At 33.4% G+C, this 21,053-nt stretch overlaps 3 protein-coding genes and 1 pseudogene across 10 annotated transcripts; all 4 read left to right on the forward strand.

Annotated features, from left to right (window-relative positions):
* Positions 1–1,194: 1,194 nt before the first annotated feature.
* Positions 1,195–4,656, forward strand: LOC105422818 (uncharacterized). 3 transcript variants are annotated; one of them, XM_011632340.2, is made up of 5 exons: positions 1,195–1,360; positions 2,130–2,349; positions 2,478–2,568; positions 2,831–3,061; positions 3,363–4,656. In XM_011632340.2, exons 2-5 carry the CDS (start codon positions 2,135–2,137, stop codon positions 3,474–3,476), a joined length of 651 nt encoding a protein of 216 aa, XP_011630642.2. In that variant the 5' UTR covers positions 1,195–1,360; positions 2,130–2,134; the 3' UTR covers positions 3,477–4,656. The 3 variants fall into 3 exon arrangements, with proteins under 3 accessions (XP_011630642.2, XP_011630643.2, XP_011630645.2); XM_011632341.3 differs by lacking the exon at positions 1,195–1,360 and adding an exon at positions 1,433–1,559; XM_011632343.3 differs by lacking the exon at positions 1,195–1,360 and adding an exon at positions 1,699–1,721.
* Positions 4,657–4,801: 145 nt separating this feature from the next.
* On the forward strand, positions 4,802–6,436 carry LOC105422929 (dynein light chain Tctex-type 5). The gene is made up of 3 exons (XM_011632507.3): positions 4,802–5,270; positions 5,586–5,779; positions 6,100–6,436. Exons 1-3 carry the CDS (start codon positions 5,223–5,225, stop codon positions 6,263–6,265), a joined length of 408 nt encoding a protein of 135 aa, XP_011630809.2. The 5' UTR covers positions 4,802–5,222; the 3' UTR covers positions 6,266–6,436.
* A 46-nt stretch (positions 6,437–6,482) lies between these two features.
* Positions 6,483–10,134, forward strand: LOC105422928 (multiple inositol polyphosphate phosphatase 1-like; annotated as a pseudogene). The gene is made up of 9 exons (XR_016138307.1): positions 6,483–6,876; positions 6,940–7,068; positions 7,150–7,328; positions 7,473–7,580; positions 8,021–8,134; positions 8,404–8,536; positions 8,659–8,869; positions 8,978–9,191; positions 9,661–10,134. The product of XR_016138307.1 is annotated as a multiple inositol polyphosphate phosphatase 1-like (transcript).
* A 332-nt stretch (positions 10,135–10,466) lies between these two features.
* Positions 10,467–19,819, forward strand: LOC105422817 (multiple inositol polyphosphate phosphatase 1-like). 5 transcript variants are annotated; one of them, XM_011632335.3, is made up of 9 exons: positions 10,467–10,794; positions 15,141–15,340; positions 15,896–16,027; positions 16,581–16,774; positions 17,083–17,193; positions 17,602–17,752; positions 17,994–18,204; positions 18,649–18,858; positions 19,128–19,819. In XM_011632335.3, the coding sequence occupies exons 2-9, from the start codon at positions 15,163–15,165 to the stop codon at positions 19,372–19,374; spliced, it is 1,434 nt and encodes a 477-aa protein (XP_011630637.2). In that variant the 5' UTR covers positions 10,467–10,794; positions 15,141–15,162; the 3' UTR covers positions 19,375–19,819. The 5 variants fall into 5 exon arrangements, with proteins under 5 accessions (XP_011630637.2, XP_011630638.2, XP_088928576.1 ...); XM_011632336.2 differs by lacking the exon at positions 10,467–10,794 and adding an exon at positions 13,396–13,512; XM_089072450.1 differs by lacking the exon at positions 10,467–10,794 and adding an exon at positions 13,521–13,678.
* Positions 19,820–21,053: the final 1,234 nt, after the last annotated feature.

The following is a 21,053-nucleotide window of genomic DNA, read 5'->3' on the forward strand; positions in this document are numbered from 1 at the left end:
ACATTTTTTTACAATTATCATTTTTGTAAATATTAGGTGTACAAAAAAGTTCTGAGCTTTTTTTTGTAAAATTCAATCTTTATTCAAAAACAAACAAAAAAATATTAATCAATTGCAGTGGCTTCAGCAGCATTTTTCTTCAGGTGAAACGCGCAGTGGATGGAAAATCGAATATGCTCTTTTGTTATTGCCATCGTGAACATTGATACTGATTTTTGAAGTTATGTGCATCAAACGCCAAACCATATGGCATTTTAGAAGGCCAAATGTCAATGCTTTAAAACCGCAAAAGGGCGGGAAGATATATAAAATTTAAATTGTTTCGGTTGTATGAAATCTAAAACTCAGAACTTTTTTGTACACTTAATAATTAAGCACAGATGGTTGTAATATGTGTATATATATATATATATATATATATATTTGTCTACAAAATATCAAAATAATAATAAAATAATAAATTAATATTATATTATAGGCTAATTGTTCAAAATTTTTACAATTATGTGTGATCACACAACTTCATTTTCATAAGTTTATTGATCTATTTTGTCGATGTCTCATATTTGCAATATTTACAACCGACAGTTCCAGGTATTTGAAATTCGATATTTGAATGATATTTGAAGTTCGACTCTCGCAATCAATAAACGCAGTATTCGAGTTTTCAACTCGTTACTTCGAGATCGCGAGAGATTTCAAAAACATTTTTATCCTTCTCCTTTCCATTTAAATGTGACTAATATTAAATATATTTAAAAAATTAATGTATCGATTGTGTCCTATTTTAAAATTTTTGTGGAATTAATTAAAAAGACTACCAGCATTATATATCGCCGTATCGCTAACTATATATGCGCAACTCGAGAACGCTCTTGATATGTCTACACATCAATATACGATACAAATAAATGCGTATATACTCTATTTGACATTTGTAAATAGACGATATAATAAGACAAATTAAATATATTTATGTAAATTAATAATCAAGAGAATCGCCTAAGAGAATCGCATTAAGATTGCGTTGCTCGGTGTCGTCACGTCGATCGAACGAGAGGCTGAGATTTATTTTACGCGAGAATGGAAATGAGATTCTTTCTTCATCGCGTGATGGAAGCGTAATTTTTATACGCGCGATGCCGTGCGTTGCGGTCGTCCTGTGCGGCGAGGCACGAGCGAGTCGCCACCGACGGAAGCGATCAATAAATGCGGACTGTTTTGTCGGCCAACGTGGCGCGGCGTAACGCTCCCGTAGCCGGGGCTCATTCGCGAGGTGTTCGCGCGTGGATCATGCTTCGGTAATTCCCGAAACTGTGCCCGCGGCTCCTCGCGACTCCGTTCGTCCGTCGGAAATCAAGTGAGTGAGCAGCGATTCAATGTATTGCGCTGAGATCTACGAGGCCGAGAGACGGGCTTCATCGATTTTCCCCCCGCGTCTCGGCTCTTCTCGAATGTTTCCGGGGGCGCCTCCGTGAATTCCCCTCGTTCGCTTCGTTGTCAGAACAGAATGATTCTCTAACGTCTGGTTATTATTTCCTACAAGCGTTGATCCTCGCGTAAATACACTACGTGAATATCTTCAAATGTTCGCCTCGAATGATAAATCGTTGGATACGAAAACGATCGTTAGGTCACATTTTTCAATTTGCAAATTAATCCCAAAAAAGGATTTTGTTTGTAACGTTCCAATTTGTGGGACGAATACTTCGTTTGCAAATGTAAAACTTCCTTCGGGATATTATTAAATCTGATTTTAATTTTTCTTGACTTGATTTCTGAATATTAAATTGCTAGCTATTCAATTATTTCAATATGCTAGTCCGAGAAAGCGCAAATTGTTCATTAAAATTTTTCAGATTGTAATATTATATAATTTTCAATGAAATAAATATGTCAATCTTAAATACGTCAGCTACTCATTATTAAATTATTTGAAAGACGATTTAAATCTTTTTTATATAATTTACGAAGCATTCGTGGATTACGTAGAACAAAACATTTCAGCGACAATGGACAGTTTTATACGCATCAACTAATTATACGAAAAAACAATTATTCGAATTACAATTTATGTCTTTTTTTATATTTACAAAGCATTCGTGGATTAACGAAACGAAAAATTTCAGCGACAATGGCATCGTTGGAGGACAGTTGGAAAGAAGCTACAGAAGGTTTGGACGCCGTGGTTTGTGACTCCTGGTTTACGCGGCTGCAGGAACTTTATTCGGAAGAGAAACGCACGTATCATAATCTGGACTCACTCAGAGAGAAATTGAATCATTACTACGAAATCAAAGGCAATCTCAAAAATCCACGAGCCGTCCTACTTGCCATATTCTTTCAAAAGTGAGTGACGGCCAAATGATATCTATAATCTTATAATAGCAAAATTTATTGCCTTGTTATTTAATTGAATTATTATATGATATTATTATTTCTATCGGCAACAAATTAGCTTAATATTCTATTCACAGTTTTGAATACGATCCTAAAGCTATGGATTTCAGCGAAGATAAGAACATCGAGCATTTCAATGCTTTTGCCGACGAAGCCGAAATTCCACCGGTAAATATACAACTATTTAAAATATTTTCAATTAACTCGTTACATTGTACGAAAAGAAGAGAAGTTAAAATACTAGAAAACAAAAAAAATAATTTTAATGATATCACTTTGTAAGATTTGTTAAAATTTTGAAGTAGAAATTGAAAATTTTGAAGTAGAAACTGAAAAACTGGATAAATAAAATAATTTTAATAAATATAAATAATTTTAATTAAATTATTAGTTTTATTACGAAAGTGATCTGAGTAATTAAATCTTCCAGGATGCGGAACTTAGAGAAGAGACTTGTACTCTACTCAAAGTTACGGCGACTCATAGCACCGAGGCGCATAAGGTGGGTGGTGCCTTTGGCAGCGAAGATGCTCACTACTTTCTGGACTTGGATATGGCGGTGCTTGGCTCATCTCCGGATAGTTATGCTGAGTATAGAGAAAAAATACGCGGAGAGTACTCTTTCCTCAGTGAACCCATGTATACGGCGTTGCGGCTAAAGGTGAGCTATATGTCGTACAACTCTGCGAGGTCGATTATGTATCTTGAAACAAGGTGAAAATTACATTAGTGAGGATTTACTAGATTTCGACAAAGTCGTAAATACTCTAATGAATTTCCTCACTTTTCTAATTTTCACATCGTTCAAGATACACAATTGATTCTCTGAAGTATAAATAGCAGGAAAACAATCTCAACAAACAAATCCAAATAAATTACCAAAAGATATAGTAATAATAACATTTCGTAAATTTTCTTTTAAAATTCTCGCGTGTTCTCTCACAGATATTTGTATATCTCAGGTGTTGCAGAATTTTCTGCAGATTCCAAACATCTTTGCCACTGTGGAGTTTCGTGATAAGCTGGAAGAACAGGCGCGCCAGAACATTAAAGCGGAGGTGGAGATGCTGTCTTAGAGAATTATCTTGTTTTGCTTTTGTGATGTTCGAGGATTTGCACTTTACGCACTCGACGTTTTTGAAGACGCTCCGGCTGTCCAAGAACCTGCTTCGTTCTCGTCGATTCGTCAAGAGCTTCGGTCGAAGAGCCGGCGAAAAATTTTAGACGCCTACCTCACAAAAAACGTTGTCGATTCTACAGAAACGTAAAACAATTATTGAATGCGAATCTCTTGAGACTGCAAGAAGAGTATCAAAATCGCGTTTGCTTTACAATTCTTTTAGAGTTTATATAATTATTTACGCACAATTGTTACATAGTTAAAATATCTTTAATTAATTTATTACAAAAATTTTAATTATTTTAGTTACTTTATTTAAAGTTTAATTTGTTAATAATATTTTTTAATCAATAAACGCGCTTGTGATTACAATTATGAGTATTTATATAATATAGATGAGAAAAAATGATTATAAAAGTTATAAATAATAGATATGTACATATATACATAGATAAATAATTTTTAAAACTAGTGATATTTTAATTTAATTATTTATTTGATTGTAATTATTTTTCTCTTGTGATCTTGCACGGCGGAATTTGGAAATGACCGATTTATCATGTCATCTTCGGATTTGTGAATGGAATTGATGTATCGATAAATGTAATACAGTATATTTTAGAGAGCGTATTTTCATCACACTGTACTGTATAATCAAATTAAAAGGCTCAATTTAAAATTAAGGGAAATGCTTTACGCATTCTCCAGGACATATTTTCGTGTTTGCGTCTTTAAGAATTCTTCGAAACACTGAAAATTGATACAAAGTTCTTTGGAAGCATCTACATAAAACTCCAAAGATTTCGATAGAATCTTGTACAACACGTTATACAAGAATTTTGTATAACGTGTTCATGAATTTTTCTCGAAACTTATATTCCTTCAACTCTGATAATACATTGTCGTATTTTACGCAAGTTAAAAATTGATTATTGCTGCGACACGTAAGGGATATGTTTAAACTTCTTTTGAAAACTTCTTATTGAAAAGATGCTGATAGAAAAAAAGCGAGAGAGTTGTTAAATGATAATTAAAACGCGGCATTTTTCGATATCCGCGACCAAAAAAATTGCTGGTGGACATATTACAAATATTAAATATAATGTGTACAATGAAATAAAGATAATTATTAAGTATATCTGCTGCGTTAATATATAATATACTGTATCCCTATAATAAAATATAACACTGTTTGCGAAATTGTGCATAGTAAAGTGTTTTAAAAATTCCATAAAATGTTAATATAATGAAAAAACAACTCGATGTAAAAACAACTCTTTTATACTTTTATTAAAATAATACAAATGTAATATGTATCTTCTACAATAACAAATTTTGAAATAAGTTCCTGTATTAGTATATTGAGTTCTTTGCATATTCAATTAATTCTTTGAAATATTGTATATTCTTTCTTTACATCTATTTTCATAAAAAAATCGCGAAATTTATTTAATTTCACCTTTCTAACCTGTATTTAAATTCACTCTTTAAATTTCTTATGACATTTATTCATACGTAATTATTAATTTTTGCTTCTGTCGATCGATTTCCCTGGCGTTTCTAAGTAACTGATTGCCGTTTACCTTAGATACGTGCATCTTTGTAAGGATTATCCAACTAGTCAATTGTTTTACAGTGGAGTGAAAACATTTTTCGGAATACTTAATCGAAGATCCATTCTGATTGATTTATCGTCGATATTATGCCGCACCAATTCGAAACAAGTGAAAAAACTTGCGATGATAATGAGGTAAAAATGTTGAAGTATTCTTTCGAATTGCACTATCAAAATTGATATCAACGTACAGGTGACACAATCTTAATTAGATAGAATAGTTACTCAGTAAATTTAAAGTCAATTGTTTTTTTTTTCAAGATAACAAGATGTAAACTTTGAAAAATATAACGTAAAATAAATAAAACAATAAATATAATACGTAAAATATAAAATTTATATGTTAATGACATAGTTGAATTAAAGAAAAATTAAATAATTAAATAATAATTAAATAAATTAGAAAAAAAAGGATTTTAAAGTTGTTGCAAATACAACGATCTGTCGCAGACGCCAAAGTATCAGAACAATTATCGCATGGATCCACAGAATCCGTTCAAAATCGATCTGGTGGATAAGATTGTGAAATCGGTAATGAATAATCGTTTGGATGAGTTCGCGTACGACGATGCGGAAACCGCGAAATTATGCGGCGACATCGCGGCAGAGATACGGCGACGTGTGAAGAAGCTTAACTTCGACAGGTACATATGTATGTAGTTACTAATTTGCATTTCGATTATTGCGATTATATATATGATTTGCATTTTCGATTGTTCGAAGCTGGTATTTTCTAACAAAAATGGAAAATTTTCTTGACAAACTTTTGATTTATAGATATAACAACGAGTTTCTTATCTGCGAGTTTTTTATCCGTTCCTTGATTCAATCTACTTGATAAATTCGCAGGAAAATATAATCAACTTGTTTGTTTCGTTTAAATTAATACATTTGCTCAATAAAAGAATAAACAACAACAAATATTTTTAACAAATACTTTAAAAAAATTTACTACTGTTTTCAGGTACAAAATTGTCGTTACAGTTACGATAATTGAGAAGTCCAGTCAGTCCGTCGAAACTACCCTTGGTTTTCTGTGGGACAGCGAGAGGGATAAATATTCCGCATTTTCTTTCGAAGGTCGTACTTTTCATGCTCAGTGCAGCGTGTTCGGTATTTATTATGAGTAACACGTTTTTAAGTCTATTCCGAAATTCTCGATCATTGAAGGAAAAAGATCTCCTTAGAATTCTTCGCTCTACGACGTTGCGATTAATCATTATACGTAAAATATATGACTATAGAATCTCGTAGAGGCACAGTCCGCCAATAATATGGACTCGAAAGGTATTTTTGCTCATCAGTCCGTCTTTTTATTCGAGAGTTTATGCGAGAGTGGTCACATTCTTCTTTCTTACGTGAAACATCGCACACGAGATTTAGACAAGTGAATTTTTAAAATAACATTTTATTCAAACGTTGATGTTTTAAATATTTGACTGTGTTACTGTGTTACAATATAGCACGTTTACATTATTTTTTTCTGATATTAAAAAAATGGTTCTCTCGCTTTATTTTCGATAAACGTTATTCCTTTCTTCTCAGTATCTCGTTTGAAAAAGGAAGATTCGCCAAATGTGTGGGAAACTCTGTTTTCTTCTATTCGCGATATGTCTGGCAAAAAATGCAACATTAAAATGCAATCCTACACATTGTCATCGAGATCCCTATCTTTACACCGGCACTAAGACACCATATTCTTATGTTCATAACAATACCGGAGAAAGCATGGCTGTTGCGAGTAAGTATTCATCGCTACGAGAACTCATCAAAAATTGAGCTTGATCGAATATACAATTTTCAGACTGCACGCCGATGCAAATCTGGATGCTGTGCAGACATGGTACGCGATATCCAGATGAGCTTACGATCGCACGGATCTTGAATCTCACGCAAATTCGAGATCGTATAATGGCCAACAAAAGTGAGACTCGTGAGTGAAGAGTTTCATAGTTTTTAAATTCTGACGTTCGTTCGGAATTGTTTACTTTTATAATTTTTATTGGTATTCCAGAGAACACGCGTCAATGCGAAAGAAAGGATCTGAAGAACTGGAAGCCTCATTCCGAACTCGCCCCGGAAAAAGGAAAACACCTGGCAATGCAAGGTGAAAAGGATTTGATGTCGCTCGCTGAGAGACTCAAGATGAAATTACCGATGCTGTTCGACGAGAATGTGATCAAGAAATTTAAGGCAATAAATTAGAAAAATTGATTCTTACTTTTTTCTCCTTATTAATTCAAGAGCGTTGTAAATCAAAATTTAATATAATATTACATTTATATTATTAATTAATTAATTTTTTTTGTCAAACTGATCTTTTTATCTATGTTTCAGTTTAGATCGACGGGCACGCAACGCACCATCGCTAGCATGAGTTTCTTCATGAAAGGAGCTTTCGGCAACAGACCCGAAATAGAGTCACTCAACAACATTTCATTGCAGGTAATATTTATAAATTGTAAATTATATTTTTCTTAAAAATATACATAGCAAATGAATAATAAATCTAGAGAATCGTAGGTGAATTTAAGAGTCAATCGTCGTATCTTTTAGAAACATTTCAATATGTAAAACAATGCAAATGTCGATTTAATTACAAGGAATAATGCATGATCCTGTAATAACGCAAGATAATGTGTCATCGAGGAATTTATTAGTGTGTCGATTAAAAACTAGTTTTCTTTTGCAACAAACGACACGAGGGAACGTGTCATGTATCCTATTAATTCTTTCCTTTCCATATACGACTGTTTAATGAAATCAATTAAGCAATTCTGTTCTTCTTCTTTTATTCGGTTTTCTTCTTTGTATTAATGTGAACATATTATGAGAAAAGATAAATCAATTTTTTTTATCGACCTGAAGTTATATTTATCTTTCAGTTCGAATCGATGAATATGCAACAAACTGCAATCTATTTTTTAGAAGACGTTTCCAATGACACTTCAATCATCGAGCTTGAGATAGTGCCAACTGCTAATGACACCTTATTAAAGGTAGCAAATTAAGAACCATCTTTCATTAAAGTCCGCTTTCAATCGACAATTTATATTTTACAATTCCATTCATAATTCTATATGTTATGAAAAACATAAAAATAATGCTATTGAACAATAAAAAAAGATATTTAAGGAATTTATTTATATAAAGATATGCTTTCAATTGATGATAAATGTAAATTTTTTTCTTTTTTTTACGAAAAAGATGTATTGTGAATGTTACATTATATCACAGATATTTCTTATATCATACATTTATAAAATAGATATATGACTCTTGCGAATCCTGGAAAAATGTAGGAGTTAACAAAGAAGTGGACGCATTTATTAACGGCGCAGAAATGGCGAGAATTTTTGCCAATGTCAGCCGGCGTTTAGATCTCGCAAATATTAGCAAAGGCAAGTTATTAAACAATATTAATTTTTCAATTAGTTATTCAACATCCACTCTCATTTATTACTCATCAACTATTTATTCATCAAATCAATTGTAAATTGTAAATTATTTATAATGGCTTCAGAGGATGCATTTCTATTTTACGACGCGTGTCGCTTTGAGAGAGCCTGGAATCCGGATGAATCTTCTCCCTGGTGTGACGTGTTCACCAATAACGAGATGCAAGTCTTCGAATACGAAGAGGATCTCTTTTATTATTACCGATCCGGTCCGGGGGAAAAAATCAACGGTGAGCTCGGGTGCCATCCTATCCGGGATATGTTCGATCATTTCACGTAAGCGAAATCGTACGCTCCCTCATCCTCCCTTGGTTCCAAAGAATCACATGGTACTTTCTTTTTTCACATGGTACATTCTTTTTTATTCTGAGTGAAAATCAATAGAAAACTGGAGAGCATGAAGGATGGCGATGAACCAAGGGGAGTGTTCTACTTCACGCACTCGCATATGATAGGAATGTTCCTCACTGCAATGGGAGTTGGCAAGGATTCCGTGCCGCTGACGACTGCGAACTTCCGAGTATCGCATGTATCGCAGAAACTGGAGATCCTCCCTGTTGATGCCGTTCACCGCGAATTTCGCGGCAGTCTTTCATAGGTAACGATCGTCAAAATATCATTTATAAAGAGGAATTTTGTTGAAGTTTAAAAATTTTGCCAGATCTGAAAATAATTTTATGGGCCATCGAAATAAATATGTAAGATGTTCAAATTGATTGCTATATATAGTATATAAAAAATGTGCTATTATCATGCTTTGTTGTCAATGCTTAAGCATATCGTACATAATAAATTTAATAGACCAATAAAATTATTTTCAGATTTGTATCTGGCCAAATTTTTAAATAGTTTCAACAAAATTCGTTCTTTCCACTGCGTTACACTGTGAAATCTAAAAGAGATTTAAAAAGAAATTTATATTTTAATTTTGATTTTAACTTTGATTTTATTATTAATTTTTAATTTTAATTTCCTTATAACTTCAAGAATTCTTCTATCAAGTCCAAGAATTTCTTTGAAATAATTATTTTTTTCAACAATTTTATTCCGTATGATTTTTATTTCAGATGCGATTCGAACGATACTCCTTTTAAAGTTGCTTTCTACCTAAATGAAAATCCTTTGATCCTCGAAGGCTGCGAAAACGGAATCTGCGATTGGATACAGCTAAAGGAGAAACTAGGTGGAATCGCAGTCAATTGCAGCATGAAAGTTTGTCAAAAAAAATCTTGAATTAACTTGACTTAGTCTTTTTTTTTTAAATAAAATATTAGACATATCGTTTTGCAGCAAGACTGTGATGCAATTGAAAAGTTTGTAATATGCAACAAAAATGATGATTGTGCGATTGTAATGTAATCAGAAATTCTCAATTTTAAGCCAATCAATACCAATCAATATCAATCAAACCAATCAATCGAATCAACCAACACAAACAATCCCTATCTTTCATTCGACGTTAAAAAGAAGATTAAAATAAAATTTCATACATTTCGATCTTCATACTGCGGCACAATAAATAAAGCTGTTTGATCGATAAAGAGACGAAAGATCTCTTTCAAATGATCCTTTTGATCATTCTTCTTTCATACTTCAATACATTTTCTTTTTTTATTGCGTAATTCGTTATGTATACCGTAAGCCTTATATTTTTGATTTTTGCCTCCATTTACTTATTTACGTTACGAAACGCCGTTTATTTCCCGCTAACGATAGAATTAGGGCAGGAGCGGCGACGCCCTGACCCGGTCCTTAACCGGGTCATGCTAACTGCAGCCAAGCAGGTAGGTCGAAGAGATCGCGTGACGTGTGTTAGAACACTAGACACCACGCACCGGTCTAGGTGCTGTCGATTACCTAGGAGGCAACGAGGCTCGACGACCTCGCGCGACAGTGCCACACGAACCGCCGTGGCGAACGGCGGCTTTTGAACGCTACCTCGCGATCGCGAAGGTGTGCGCGTTGTTTACATCGAAGAGAATTTCCTCCCGCTCGTCGATTACACGTCGTCGTGATTTCGCGTCGTGATTTTCTCTCGCTCTCCCGTCTCAAGCGAGCATCGCCAAAATCCGATTGATCCGCGTCCTTCTCCTTAACTTTCGATCTTTCCCGATCAGTGTCGAGCTTCTAATTTGAAATCCTGTCTTTCCAGCATCTCTCGGGTATTCCTCTACCCGATTATAAACATCTCTGGACATCTCGTATGTATTTTGCTTCACTTAACTTAATGCTTAATATGTATATAGTAATGCTTTAATTATGCTTTAATGACGATCTATGATTGTAAATAATATATTTGATGCTTAAAATATTCCTAATACTGCTATGTAATAAATATTTAAATAATGTTAGAAGTGCGCGTCTGCTGGTCGATTATTTAACATTCGAAGATTAGAGATTGCTCTAAAAAAAAAAATGGGTTAAAGAATTTGAGGGCGTGTAGGGGAATACATTAACGAAGATAAACAAGACATATCCGGCTAAGGTGGGTCTGCAGAACGATCTTGATGAAAGTGAGAAAATAAAGATGGTTCGACGTTTATTCTGAGTCATGCTTCCATATTTCTCATTAATTTGAGCCACGAAAGTTTCAGATCCGATACCTAATGGAAAGACGAACGCGAAAGGAAACATCTTTCGTACTAAAAAGATTAGAAGAAAGTATTCATAATTGTTGTTCATTCTACAATTTTTATATCCTTTTTCATCATTCTGATTTTAAGTATCTTGATTATAAAATTAAAATATTAATCCTGATTTTTTTTACCTTTTAAATTATTGATGCTTGATTGTTCTAGCGTCTTATGTACTTAAATTTTTTAATTAAGATAAGCTCTAAAAATCATAAATTATTAAATGTTTGAACAGCTGAACTTCAAGGTACGCAGATCTTCAGAATGTCTCATCTTCTCGACTGTTTTTCATATCGGTTTTTTAAAAATTTTTAACTTAAAAAAATCTTCCAAAAAAATTCCATAATTGAGATCTCAGTTTCTCAGAATCTCTGTATTCGGAGCACTCTGATTGCTAGAATTCTTAAACGTGCAACGAATTATCGCCGGAAACGCTTTATTCGCGCGCGCGCGCGCGCGCGCACGCCCGACCTCAGAGTTGCCGCATGAAATTACCATATCGCGCACTTCAACGCACGCGAGAGATGATGATTTAATTCGCGCTTCGGATTAAATATTGCGCATCTGGATCATGCGTTTCTCCATCTCTTTCCCACTCTCCCGTGCGATCACGAGGATCCTCGCTGCTTCAGGTGACGCGAAAGCGCGCGCGGCGAGTTTGCTTTCGACGCCGCGTAATTCAAGGATTCCGCCGATCGCGGCTCGACGCGACATCCCGATATCGAACAGATTTCACCATGGGAGCGAATAAACACGCGCGCAAAATGCGAATAATTACCGCTACTCTCTTGCTCTAAGAACCATTGAGCGTGACCAACGTCGTCGTCCTACTTTCGTGAACAATTGTCGCGGGCGCGCGCCGTCTACCGCTTCGACATTTATTAACGTGCGTGATGCTCCACAATCGGAAAGAAATCTTTGCTGCTGGAAGGCACTCTGCTTGATTAAAAAAGGAAACAATGAACGTTCAAAATGAGAATTGGGAAGTGGAAGGCGAGCGGGATTTAGGGAAACGAGATTGAATTTCGCGGAAATCTAAACGACTAAGAAAATTCAAAGTCCTATCGGTCTTTAACAGTACAATCTCAAAGCCCAAAATAACACTTCCTCTTTTTCGCATATTAATTTTAAATTAAATTAAGAGATAGAGAAAAATAATTAGAGTCAAAGTTTAACTTATCAACTGCTAAAGTAACATAAATAGAAATTAAAAAAATTTTTTTAAAGCAATTAAAAAAAAGAAATTTTTAAGAAACCAACTTTTAAGGTTAAAGATAACCAAAGTCGTGAACGTCGTGATCGTTTTGAGTATATTAAATGACAAGGTCAGTCTATGAGAAGTGTTAAAGGATTAGATAATGTATGTAAACTCAATGTAAATTTGCCCATACGATCGTAATAATTTCGTGGACGCGACGCTTGGAATATCTTCTAACGTTTCTTCGCGTCAGCGAAGGATGACTGTTTGCAATCTGCTCGTAAAACGAGAATAATAAACGCGCCGCATACGTTGACAATTCTTTCCTGTCATTGCAGCAAATGTCCTCTCTCTCGGACGAGTACGCGTCAGCTGTATCCACGTTGCGCATTCCTGCGTGCCGTCATCTGCTCGCCATTCTCGCCATTTTCTTCAATGTTTGAATTATTTACATGTCTCTGCAATGGTCGCGCAATATCTTAATATATAAAGCTATTAAAACGTGCAAGTTATTAAAACTTGTTACTCGAATTTTTTATGAAAGAATTTCATTTTTCTCCTATTTGACATTTAGTTATTTCTCATTATCTTCTCTTGGCCTCTCTCGCAATTATTCTGATTTTGCTTTATTTTAGAATTTTTTTTGTAATTATTTTGATCTCGTCTAATCTTAGTTTAGTTTTAGTTTTAGTTAGTACAAATTTCTTCCCAATCATTCGTTAGATCGAACAATATTTTTTTTATTTATGAAGTTCGGACTCAAAGTTTGAATTTGGAGTATTTAAAAATTCAGCAGGAATTTTGCAGGAGAAATATTTCATGACACATTCTTTGTCTTCTATCATTTCTCCCATAATAATAATTCGTTATTTTAATCATAATTTTGTCATCTATGTAAACAGCTCTTACGTAATAAATAACAAATATTTTTCCTCGTTCGCGCTGTATGCGCATTACGTTATCGTTGAAAAAACGCCCGAGGCAGCGGGCGTATAATGGCTTTCGCATTGAAACGAGATTGCAGTCGATGTTAGAGATGGCGATGGCACTTTGCGTGGTGCTCGCGAACGACGAGGAATTAAGTACAAGTAGGCCAAGTATGCCTCGGTATGAAGTCGTAAGAAGCGAAAGAAAAAGTCTCCGCTAATCGCCAATTACGTTATCGTTAACTATTACGTCCAAGCTATTTCTGGACTGGCGTGGCGTTGGTCACTCATAAGATCCCAAAGAAGACAAAGAAGAAGTTTCTTTCATGTATATGTGTGTGTGTGTATCGAGAGTTCTTCCTCTTGTTAGAGACCCTGAAAGCGGTTTCTCTCACCATTGTGCGAACGCATAGTGTAATTTTACTATCATCTATTTCATTCTCTCTGTCTTTCTCTCTTTCTCTCTCTCCTCTCACAACGGTGTCCTTGACCTTCGCTATTCATCTTCTCACGGAAGTTGGATCCTCAGAGACCTTCGTTCATCTTTCAAGTTTCCCGATCTTCTCCTCTTCAAACTCTTTCCTCTGAACGAAATTCGTTCCTTGAGATTTTATTTCTCTAAAATGTTAGACTTCAACGTTCGAACGTTCGAGAATTTTAAAACTCAAAAGATGAAAAAGTTAGTTTTGAAGATGACCGACATTGTGTCGACAATGGCTCTCGCGAGTCCGTTTCACCTGTTATCGTCTTCTCGCTAATTTATCGCGATAATATCCTCGCCGGCGGTGTTTTATACCGGTCTCGGCGGCACGAATACGAGCAGGAATACGCGCGAATACTTCCGGTTATGTAATCGCTAGAGTTACACGTTACGCTAGCTCTCCTCGAGTTGGTAATAAGTTACATTCCGCGATGTCGTCAGCCCGCGGCGAAATGTAGGTTTATGGCGGTCCGCGGAACGCGAAAAGAAAATCGCTTTTCCGCGAAGAGTGCCTTGGTCCCGCGAGAGATTAATCATCGTGCCTCGGAGCGGGAATACTTTGTGCGTAAAATTTTCAGAGAAACTTATATCTAGTATCATCTAAATACACTACAAAACTTGTAATATTTTTGTATCGCAAAACTCGCTTTGATTATTATCGTAAAAGCGAAAATAAGTATACTATCATATATAAGTATATATTAAATATTACATAGGAAAAACAATTTTGCTGAAATTTAAAAATTTGATTAGGACTACAGAATTGAAAAAAATTATGTGAAATACTTAAACATGATAATGATAATTTGTAAAAATTTTTGATATTCTGACAATCGATTTGAGCTTATTTTGCATAATTATTTTGATGACTTAACGAAATTATTTTCAAATTTATATCCAAATTCTTAAGTGTTTCAGCAATAGTGTTCTTTGTATTATATTTATATATTTTTTATTATATAATTTATTTATTAATTTATAATAAAAATAATAATCATCGTATGCTTCTTCGTCATTTAAAATTCGATATCTTCTAATTTAAGTTTACAACAACAAAATGCTTAATATCGTTCAATAACACATTTCTATACCATTCTATCATCCAATCCTTTATAATTCAACTTTTTATATTTAAAATATTGAAATCGAGATTTTAAGAGAGAAATCCTGCGCTTCTAGACTAGATAGATTTTGTAGTCGGTACCTTTGCTGTCTTCCACATTCTCTTGATTTCTGCATCTGATGTAGCTAGTTCCTTTATTCGTTGCATTCAGCAAAATTATCATTGTTATTATTATCCTTATCACAGGAGTGGCGACTTTCACTGCACCATGTCCGCATTGTTGCTATTGTTGATCGCGTCACTTCTGGCTCCACCGGGCAACCACGTGGCGGCACGCGATGTCGATTTCTGCTTCGCGGACGAGGATGACCCGTATCTGTACATGGCCACGAAGACCGCGTACCACTTCGTTCATGGTGGCAAGACCCGATTTCAAACCGTACCGAGTAGGTATCGAAAGAACTTGAACCCTTCGATACGATATCAATCGGCATTGGAGCAAATTGATGCTCCGTTTGTTTAAAAGATTTCAAAAACGGAAGGAAAGATATCGATAAATATAAATTATTAAAATTAAACTCGTGAATGTCGCTCTTTCTTGTCCAATGTACCGAATAATAACATTTTTATCCTTTTAATGTTACTTTAATAAGACCCATCGGTCAGTTGCATCGATGATATTGGCTTTAAGCAAAATTTTAAATTTGTCGTATATATCAAAGTAAAAGTGAAAATGCTTTAATTTATACTAATGTTTAATAAGATAAGCGTAAATTAAAGCGTTTAGATATCACTTTTGTTTTGGTACAATAAATTTAAAATAACGTTAATGCAACCTAAATATACTTATATTAACAAATGAGAAAGGATAGTCATCTGTAAAGAATTTATTCCCGCAGTTGTAATTTTTATTGATAAAACACGATTTCCCTTTTTATTATATAGCAATATTAACGCCATAAAATAGAAGATAAGATTGTTAACTATAATTCTATTAATAGATTGTCGACCGATACAAATCTGGATGCTCGCGGCACATGGCACCCGTTGTCCGACTTCGGAAGAGATCGGCAAAATCGTCTCTTTAACTAATCTCAAAGAACAGATACTTCAAAATCATGAAAAACGCGGCGGTGAGTTAAACTTTCCTTTATTTCTTTTTTCGTAAAAATTCTTTGTAAAATTAACTCTTTCTCTTTTTCCTTTTCTTTTATATCTTCTTATACAAATTTTCATAATTCTTTTAAAATATAATATATAATATTTCCTTTTTAATTTTTGTTTACATATTTTATTTTGTCTCTAAAATATTTATTAAAAATGTATTCCATAAATTCCATATCAATGATTTTTAAATCGTTTTATAAATTTCCAAACTCAACAATATTTTTCCTCGCTTTTCGATACTCTCACAATATTTCAATACAAGAAGCTTAAAGAAAAAATATGAGAATTAAAAATTAATATCAATTCTGTCAGTATTTAATAAATTTTAATTGTTTTAATTTATTCTTTACCCCTTTCTAATTTCTAAAACTAAAAAAAGATAAAAAGCAAGTTGAACCGAGATTAAAGTCAATCTCTCATAAAAATTATCATAAAGTTAATACGTTTTTAGAATCGTGTTTTAAATGTCATCGATCAATTTTTATAGATGTAAAGATATTTATCTCGTTTGTTACGCAGACGGTCATATGTGCAATCGAGATCTGGATAACCTGCGAAGATGGCATCCGGATGATTACTTGTTACCGCAACGGGCGGAGGTTTTAACACCGCAAGGGGTAGAGGATATGAAGCTACTGGCAAGAAGATTACAGAGCAATTTCCCAGAGCTGCTGCAGCCCAGTGCCAACAATATTACACCCGCCAATTACAAGGTGTCTCTTTACAATTGTTTACATTGTGTAAACCTGTTGATCATCTCAAGCGCATTTTGGACTATTTGTAATGCATCAGATTTCAAGAAATAAAATTTCATTAATAATTCGATTAGAACATAGAACATAGAACATAGAACATAGAACGTATTGAATTAACAAAATTAAACAAAATTCTATTTTTAATTTCGATACAAATTATCTAACATAATATGTAATTATAATTACAATAAACTTCAAACGAATGATTAATCAAAAATACTGAGTAAACTACAAAATGAGTCATGTGGAATGGGCTTGATTTTTAGTTCCGTGCTATCGAAGCTCGTGATAGTATGATGTCCTTCATGGACGGATTGTTTGGCAGCAGGGCCGCTGTACCTTTGGAAGAGAATTCTCTTAATGATACCTTACTTACTGTAAGTGCGTTTTAATTATAGTTACTTTGACTGAGGATCGATTTAGTGAAATCTCAATAAAAATTCTATATATACATGTACATATTATATAATATATTATATAATCAATTTTTCACAAGTTGATGTTTTGAAAATACAGCGTTGCAGGTATTTTTTGAAATAGGAAAAAGGGGCAAGAGAATAATACAAGTTGAAAGATATGATAAACATATAAATAAAAATTTTGTTCGATAAATTCGAAAATTTGAGCATAAATTCGGAAAATACCTTTCGAATTTCAGACATTTTTCAAAATAATTTATTGGAAGTGATTTGATTTTGTTTCTTTATATTATTGCTTTATTTTTTATTTTTTATCAATCAAAGTCGTCATGCATTTGCTTTAATCTGATTTGATCAATTTCGCAGGCGTACAAAACTTGCGGAGTGTGGAAAAATGAGGAAAACGAAAAATCATTTGAGAATATGGAACGTAGCAAATTCGAGGATGGGCCAGAATTCCAGAATCTTCTGAGGAACGTCAGCAGACGGCTTGGTTTTCTGTACAATATTTCCTCTGGTACGCACACGAACATTATACGCGCTAATTATTTATCGTTAGTTTATCTCTTCAATAAATAATATCTTAAATAAACAATTAAAATCTTTTATTTCTACTAACTCTAAATTTCATTTTTCTACTAGCTCTACATTATAATCTACATATAAAATTATTGGAAATTTTTCTACAAATAAAAAATTTGAATATTTATTGAATATTTGCCTGCTGGAAGTAGACAATGATGTCTGAATATTTCTAGATGTAATCAATACTATATACGACGCGTGTCGATACCAGAAGGCTTGGTCTGTCACCGAACTTTCACCTTGGTGCGCTGTCTTTAGCAAGGAGGAACTCCGTATTCTTGAATATAGAGAAGACCTCGACTACTACTACAAGGCGGGTTATGGACGAGATATTAACACTCGATTGGGTTGCCCTCTCTTGCATGACATGATGCGACACTTCCGGTATTATAATAAATTTTCGAATTTCTCGTTTCTCATGAATTACGAAAATCCTATTAAAGCTGTCTTGTATGAAAACGATTTTGTTAAAGCATTTAAAAATTTGACCAGATATAGATTTGAAAATAATTTTGTTAGGTTGATCAAGTCTCTTATGTAGAACATTTAAATATAAAGATAATACAACAAAAATTTATGATGGCCCAACAAAATTACTTTCAAACGATATCTGCATCTAAATCAAATTTTTAAATACTTCAGCAAAACTATTCTTTCCGTGTCTCAAATTTTTTATTTCAAATTATCCAACTTTTAAATCGAATTTTGCTTAAACTTCTTAGAAGCAAACATTGTTAAAAATTAATGTGTGGAGTTTGATACTATTACTACACTTTGTAATCTAGAAAAAAAGATGTTGAAGAGTTTAAAAGTATATTTTTTCACCAGGAATTTAGCGGGTGACGAGATGACGGATGAACCTGCGGGTATTTTCTACTTCAGTGACATCGTCAGTCTGCAAAATCTTCTAACTACGGTAGGCATAAATGAGGATCAGACACATCTGACAGCTCACAACTACAAGAATATGGCTGGACGTCAATGGCGTACATCCATGATATCGCCTTTTGCCGCGAATCTCATTGCAGTATTTTACAGGTGAATACATTCATTATTTTGTATTTTAATTTGCGAAAATTATCCATAGGTCTGTAATATACAGTATAGATCTTGCAACTATATTGCAACAATATTGCCGCAATAGTGTAACACTGCAACAAAGTTTGTGCTATACGAATAGATATGAATCAAGTAAATTAGCTTTAATAAAATAATGAAATTAGTCAATCAGCTTTGAATTCCGTAATAGAAATCCTTTTATCACGAACATTAATTAATTTCTAATCGTTCTAAAAAATCAATTGCAGATGCAACGAAAGCAATGGCCATAATAAAGTGATGTTCTATCTGGCGGAGAAACCGATACGGTATCCCGGCTGTCAAGTGGGTCTCTGTGATTGGGAGTTCCTGAAAAGCAAGTTCGGTCAGCTGGCGTCCAATTGCAAGCTGGACGTCTGCTGGAAGACAAGCGGAGCAACTTCCAGTTCTTCGAAATCATTCGTCATTCTATTAATATGCTCCATTCTAGTCCGTCTCGGCTATCGACAATTGTAACAGGCTTAGTTTTTACTTCAAATACTGAGCATTAAATTTTAAAATACTAAATACGAATCGTAAATCTGTACATCTTCAAAGGTCTTAATATTCATAGAAGACTTTCCTCGACATATCATAAATAAAGCGAAAAAATTAAGACGTTATATCGCTTTTAAACTTATGTTTTTTGCGATATTAAAAATTATATTACATTACATTATATATGCGAATAGTATAATATATATAGTAAGTAATGACATTTAATATGTCTTTACATATTTTACTTCTAAAGATTAATAGAGTTACTGTTATAATAGATTCCTCCTAATATTTACGATAATATCCTAATTTGTATTTCAAAATATATATTTATTTTTGTTTTATTTATATGCGCTTGTTACTATGCTATGTTAATTACTTTTCTATAGATAGACATAGATTAAATATAACTATCTTATACTTATTTATGTTGTACGTCATGTTTAATCTTTATTCCGAATTTTCATTTCCAAAATTTAATTCTTATTCCTAATATTTCCTCTATTATGCACAGGACTTATTTGAAAAATAGAGTCCCAGTTGTTATTTCGGCTAAGTGACCAATACGATTGATCAATTTTTCCTCCGTTCAAGATCTCGGATCGATTTCTGGACGAGATACGATATCTTCCACTCGACGACACATATGTTATTTTATGTTTTAATGCATGGCTGTGTCTCTCATCACTAAAAGATTCTCTAGTTTGAATTGGTCATCATAGTCATGATGTAAAAAGAAAGATGTAACTAGAAACACTACAATCGGAGACTGGTCACGAAAAAGCAACTTTTGATTGGTCCGCCATCTTTTGGCTATTCCCATTTATTTTCAAATACATTAATTTTAAATTGTAATACTATACTTTAAAAACATAAGCATAATCAGTGACAGATTGTGATTAGTCTCTTATTAGAGTGTCTCTAGTTGCAACGACCATTTAAATCAAATTTTATTTATGTCTACTATTATAAGCACATTTTTGATGTGTTTTGGGACGCGAGCGGAACTTCCCGCCAGCACGATAGACAAAACGATCGCCTCGTGAACGTTTTTTTGAGCGAATCAATGAAAATGAACTAATCTCTTTATTTCCAAAATAAACTCTTTATTAACTAATAAACTTTTTTGTATAATCTCTCGCCTATGACTATTTCAATGGCACAATTAATATTCAGGGGCCTTAATGACATCTACTAATGCTGGTCTCTTGCCAATGCTCTTTTATGTTTATCTTTGTGTCTTAATATTCCTTAAATTTGTCCATTTCTTTATTGATGAGTTCGAGTTGTGCCAATACTTCCTTATGTAATTCTTCAATCATGTAATAGGATTTCTCAATCTCGACAATTCTTTCATTGAGGAACGCGAGTTCTATTTCTATTTATCTAATTTATTTTCTGTAACTTCTTGAATGGAAGATACATTATATGTCTTTTGGTTTCTTCTTTTCCGTTGTACTAAAATACTTTCTTTGCCAGAAAAATACATATGGTAACCTGTAAATATATATTTCAATATATGTATTTCTATTATTCCATATAAAGTAAAAATTCAAATAATTATAATTATACTAAACAAAATTTTATTTTCTAAGCAAACAATTTATTTTCTAAGAGAGAATTAAATTTGAAATCTTTTAAGAAATGTTATTTTATAT

Source organism: Pogonomyrmex barbatus, unplaced genomic scaffold (assembly GCF_055798465.1).
Source record: "Pogonomyrmex barbatus isolate J1 unplaced genomic scaffold, ASM5579846v1 scaffold1, whole genome shotgun sequence".
Taxonomy (NCBI): Eukaryota; Metazoa; Arthropoda; class Insecta; order Hymenoptera; family Formicidae; genus Pogonomyrmex; species Pogonomyrmex barbatus.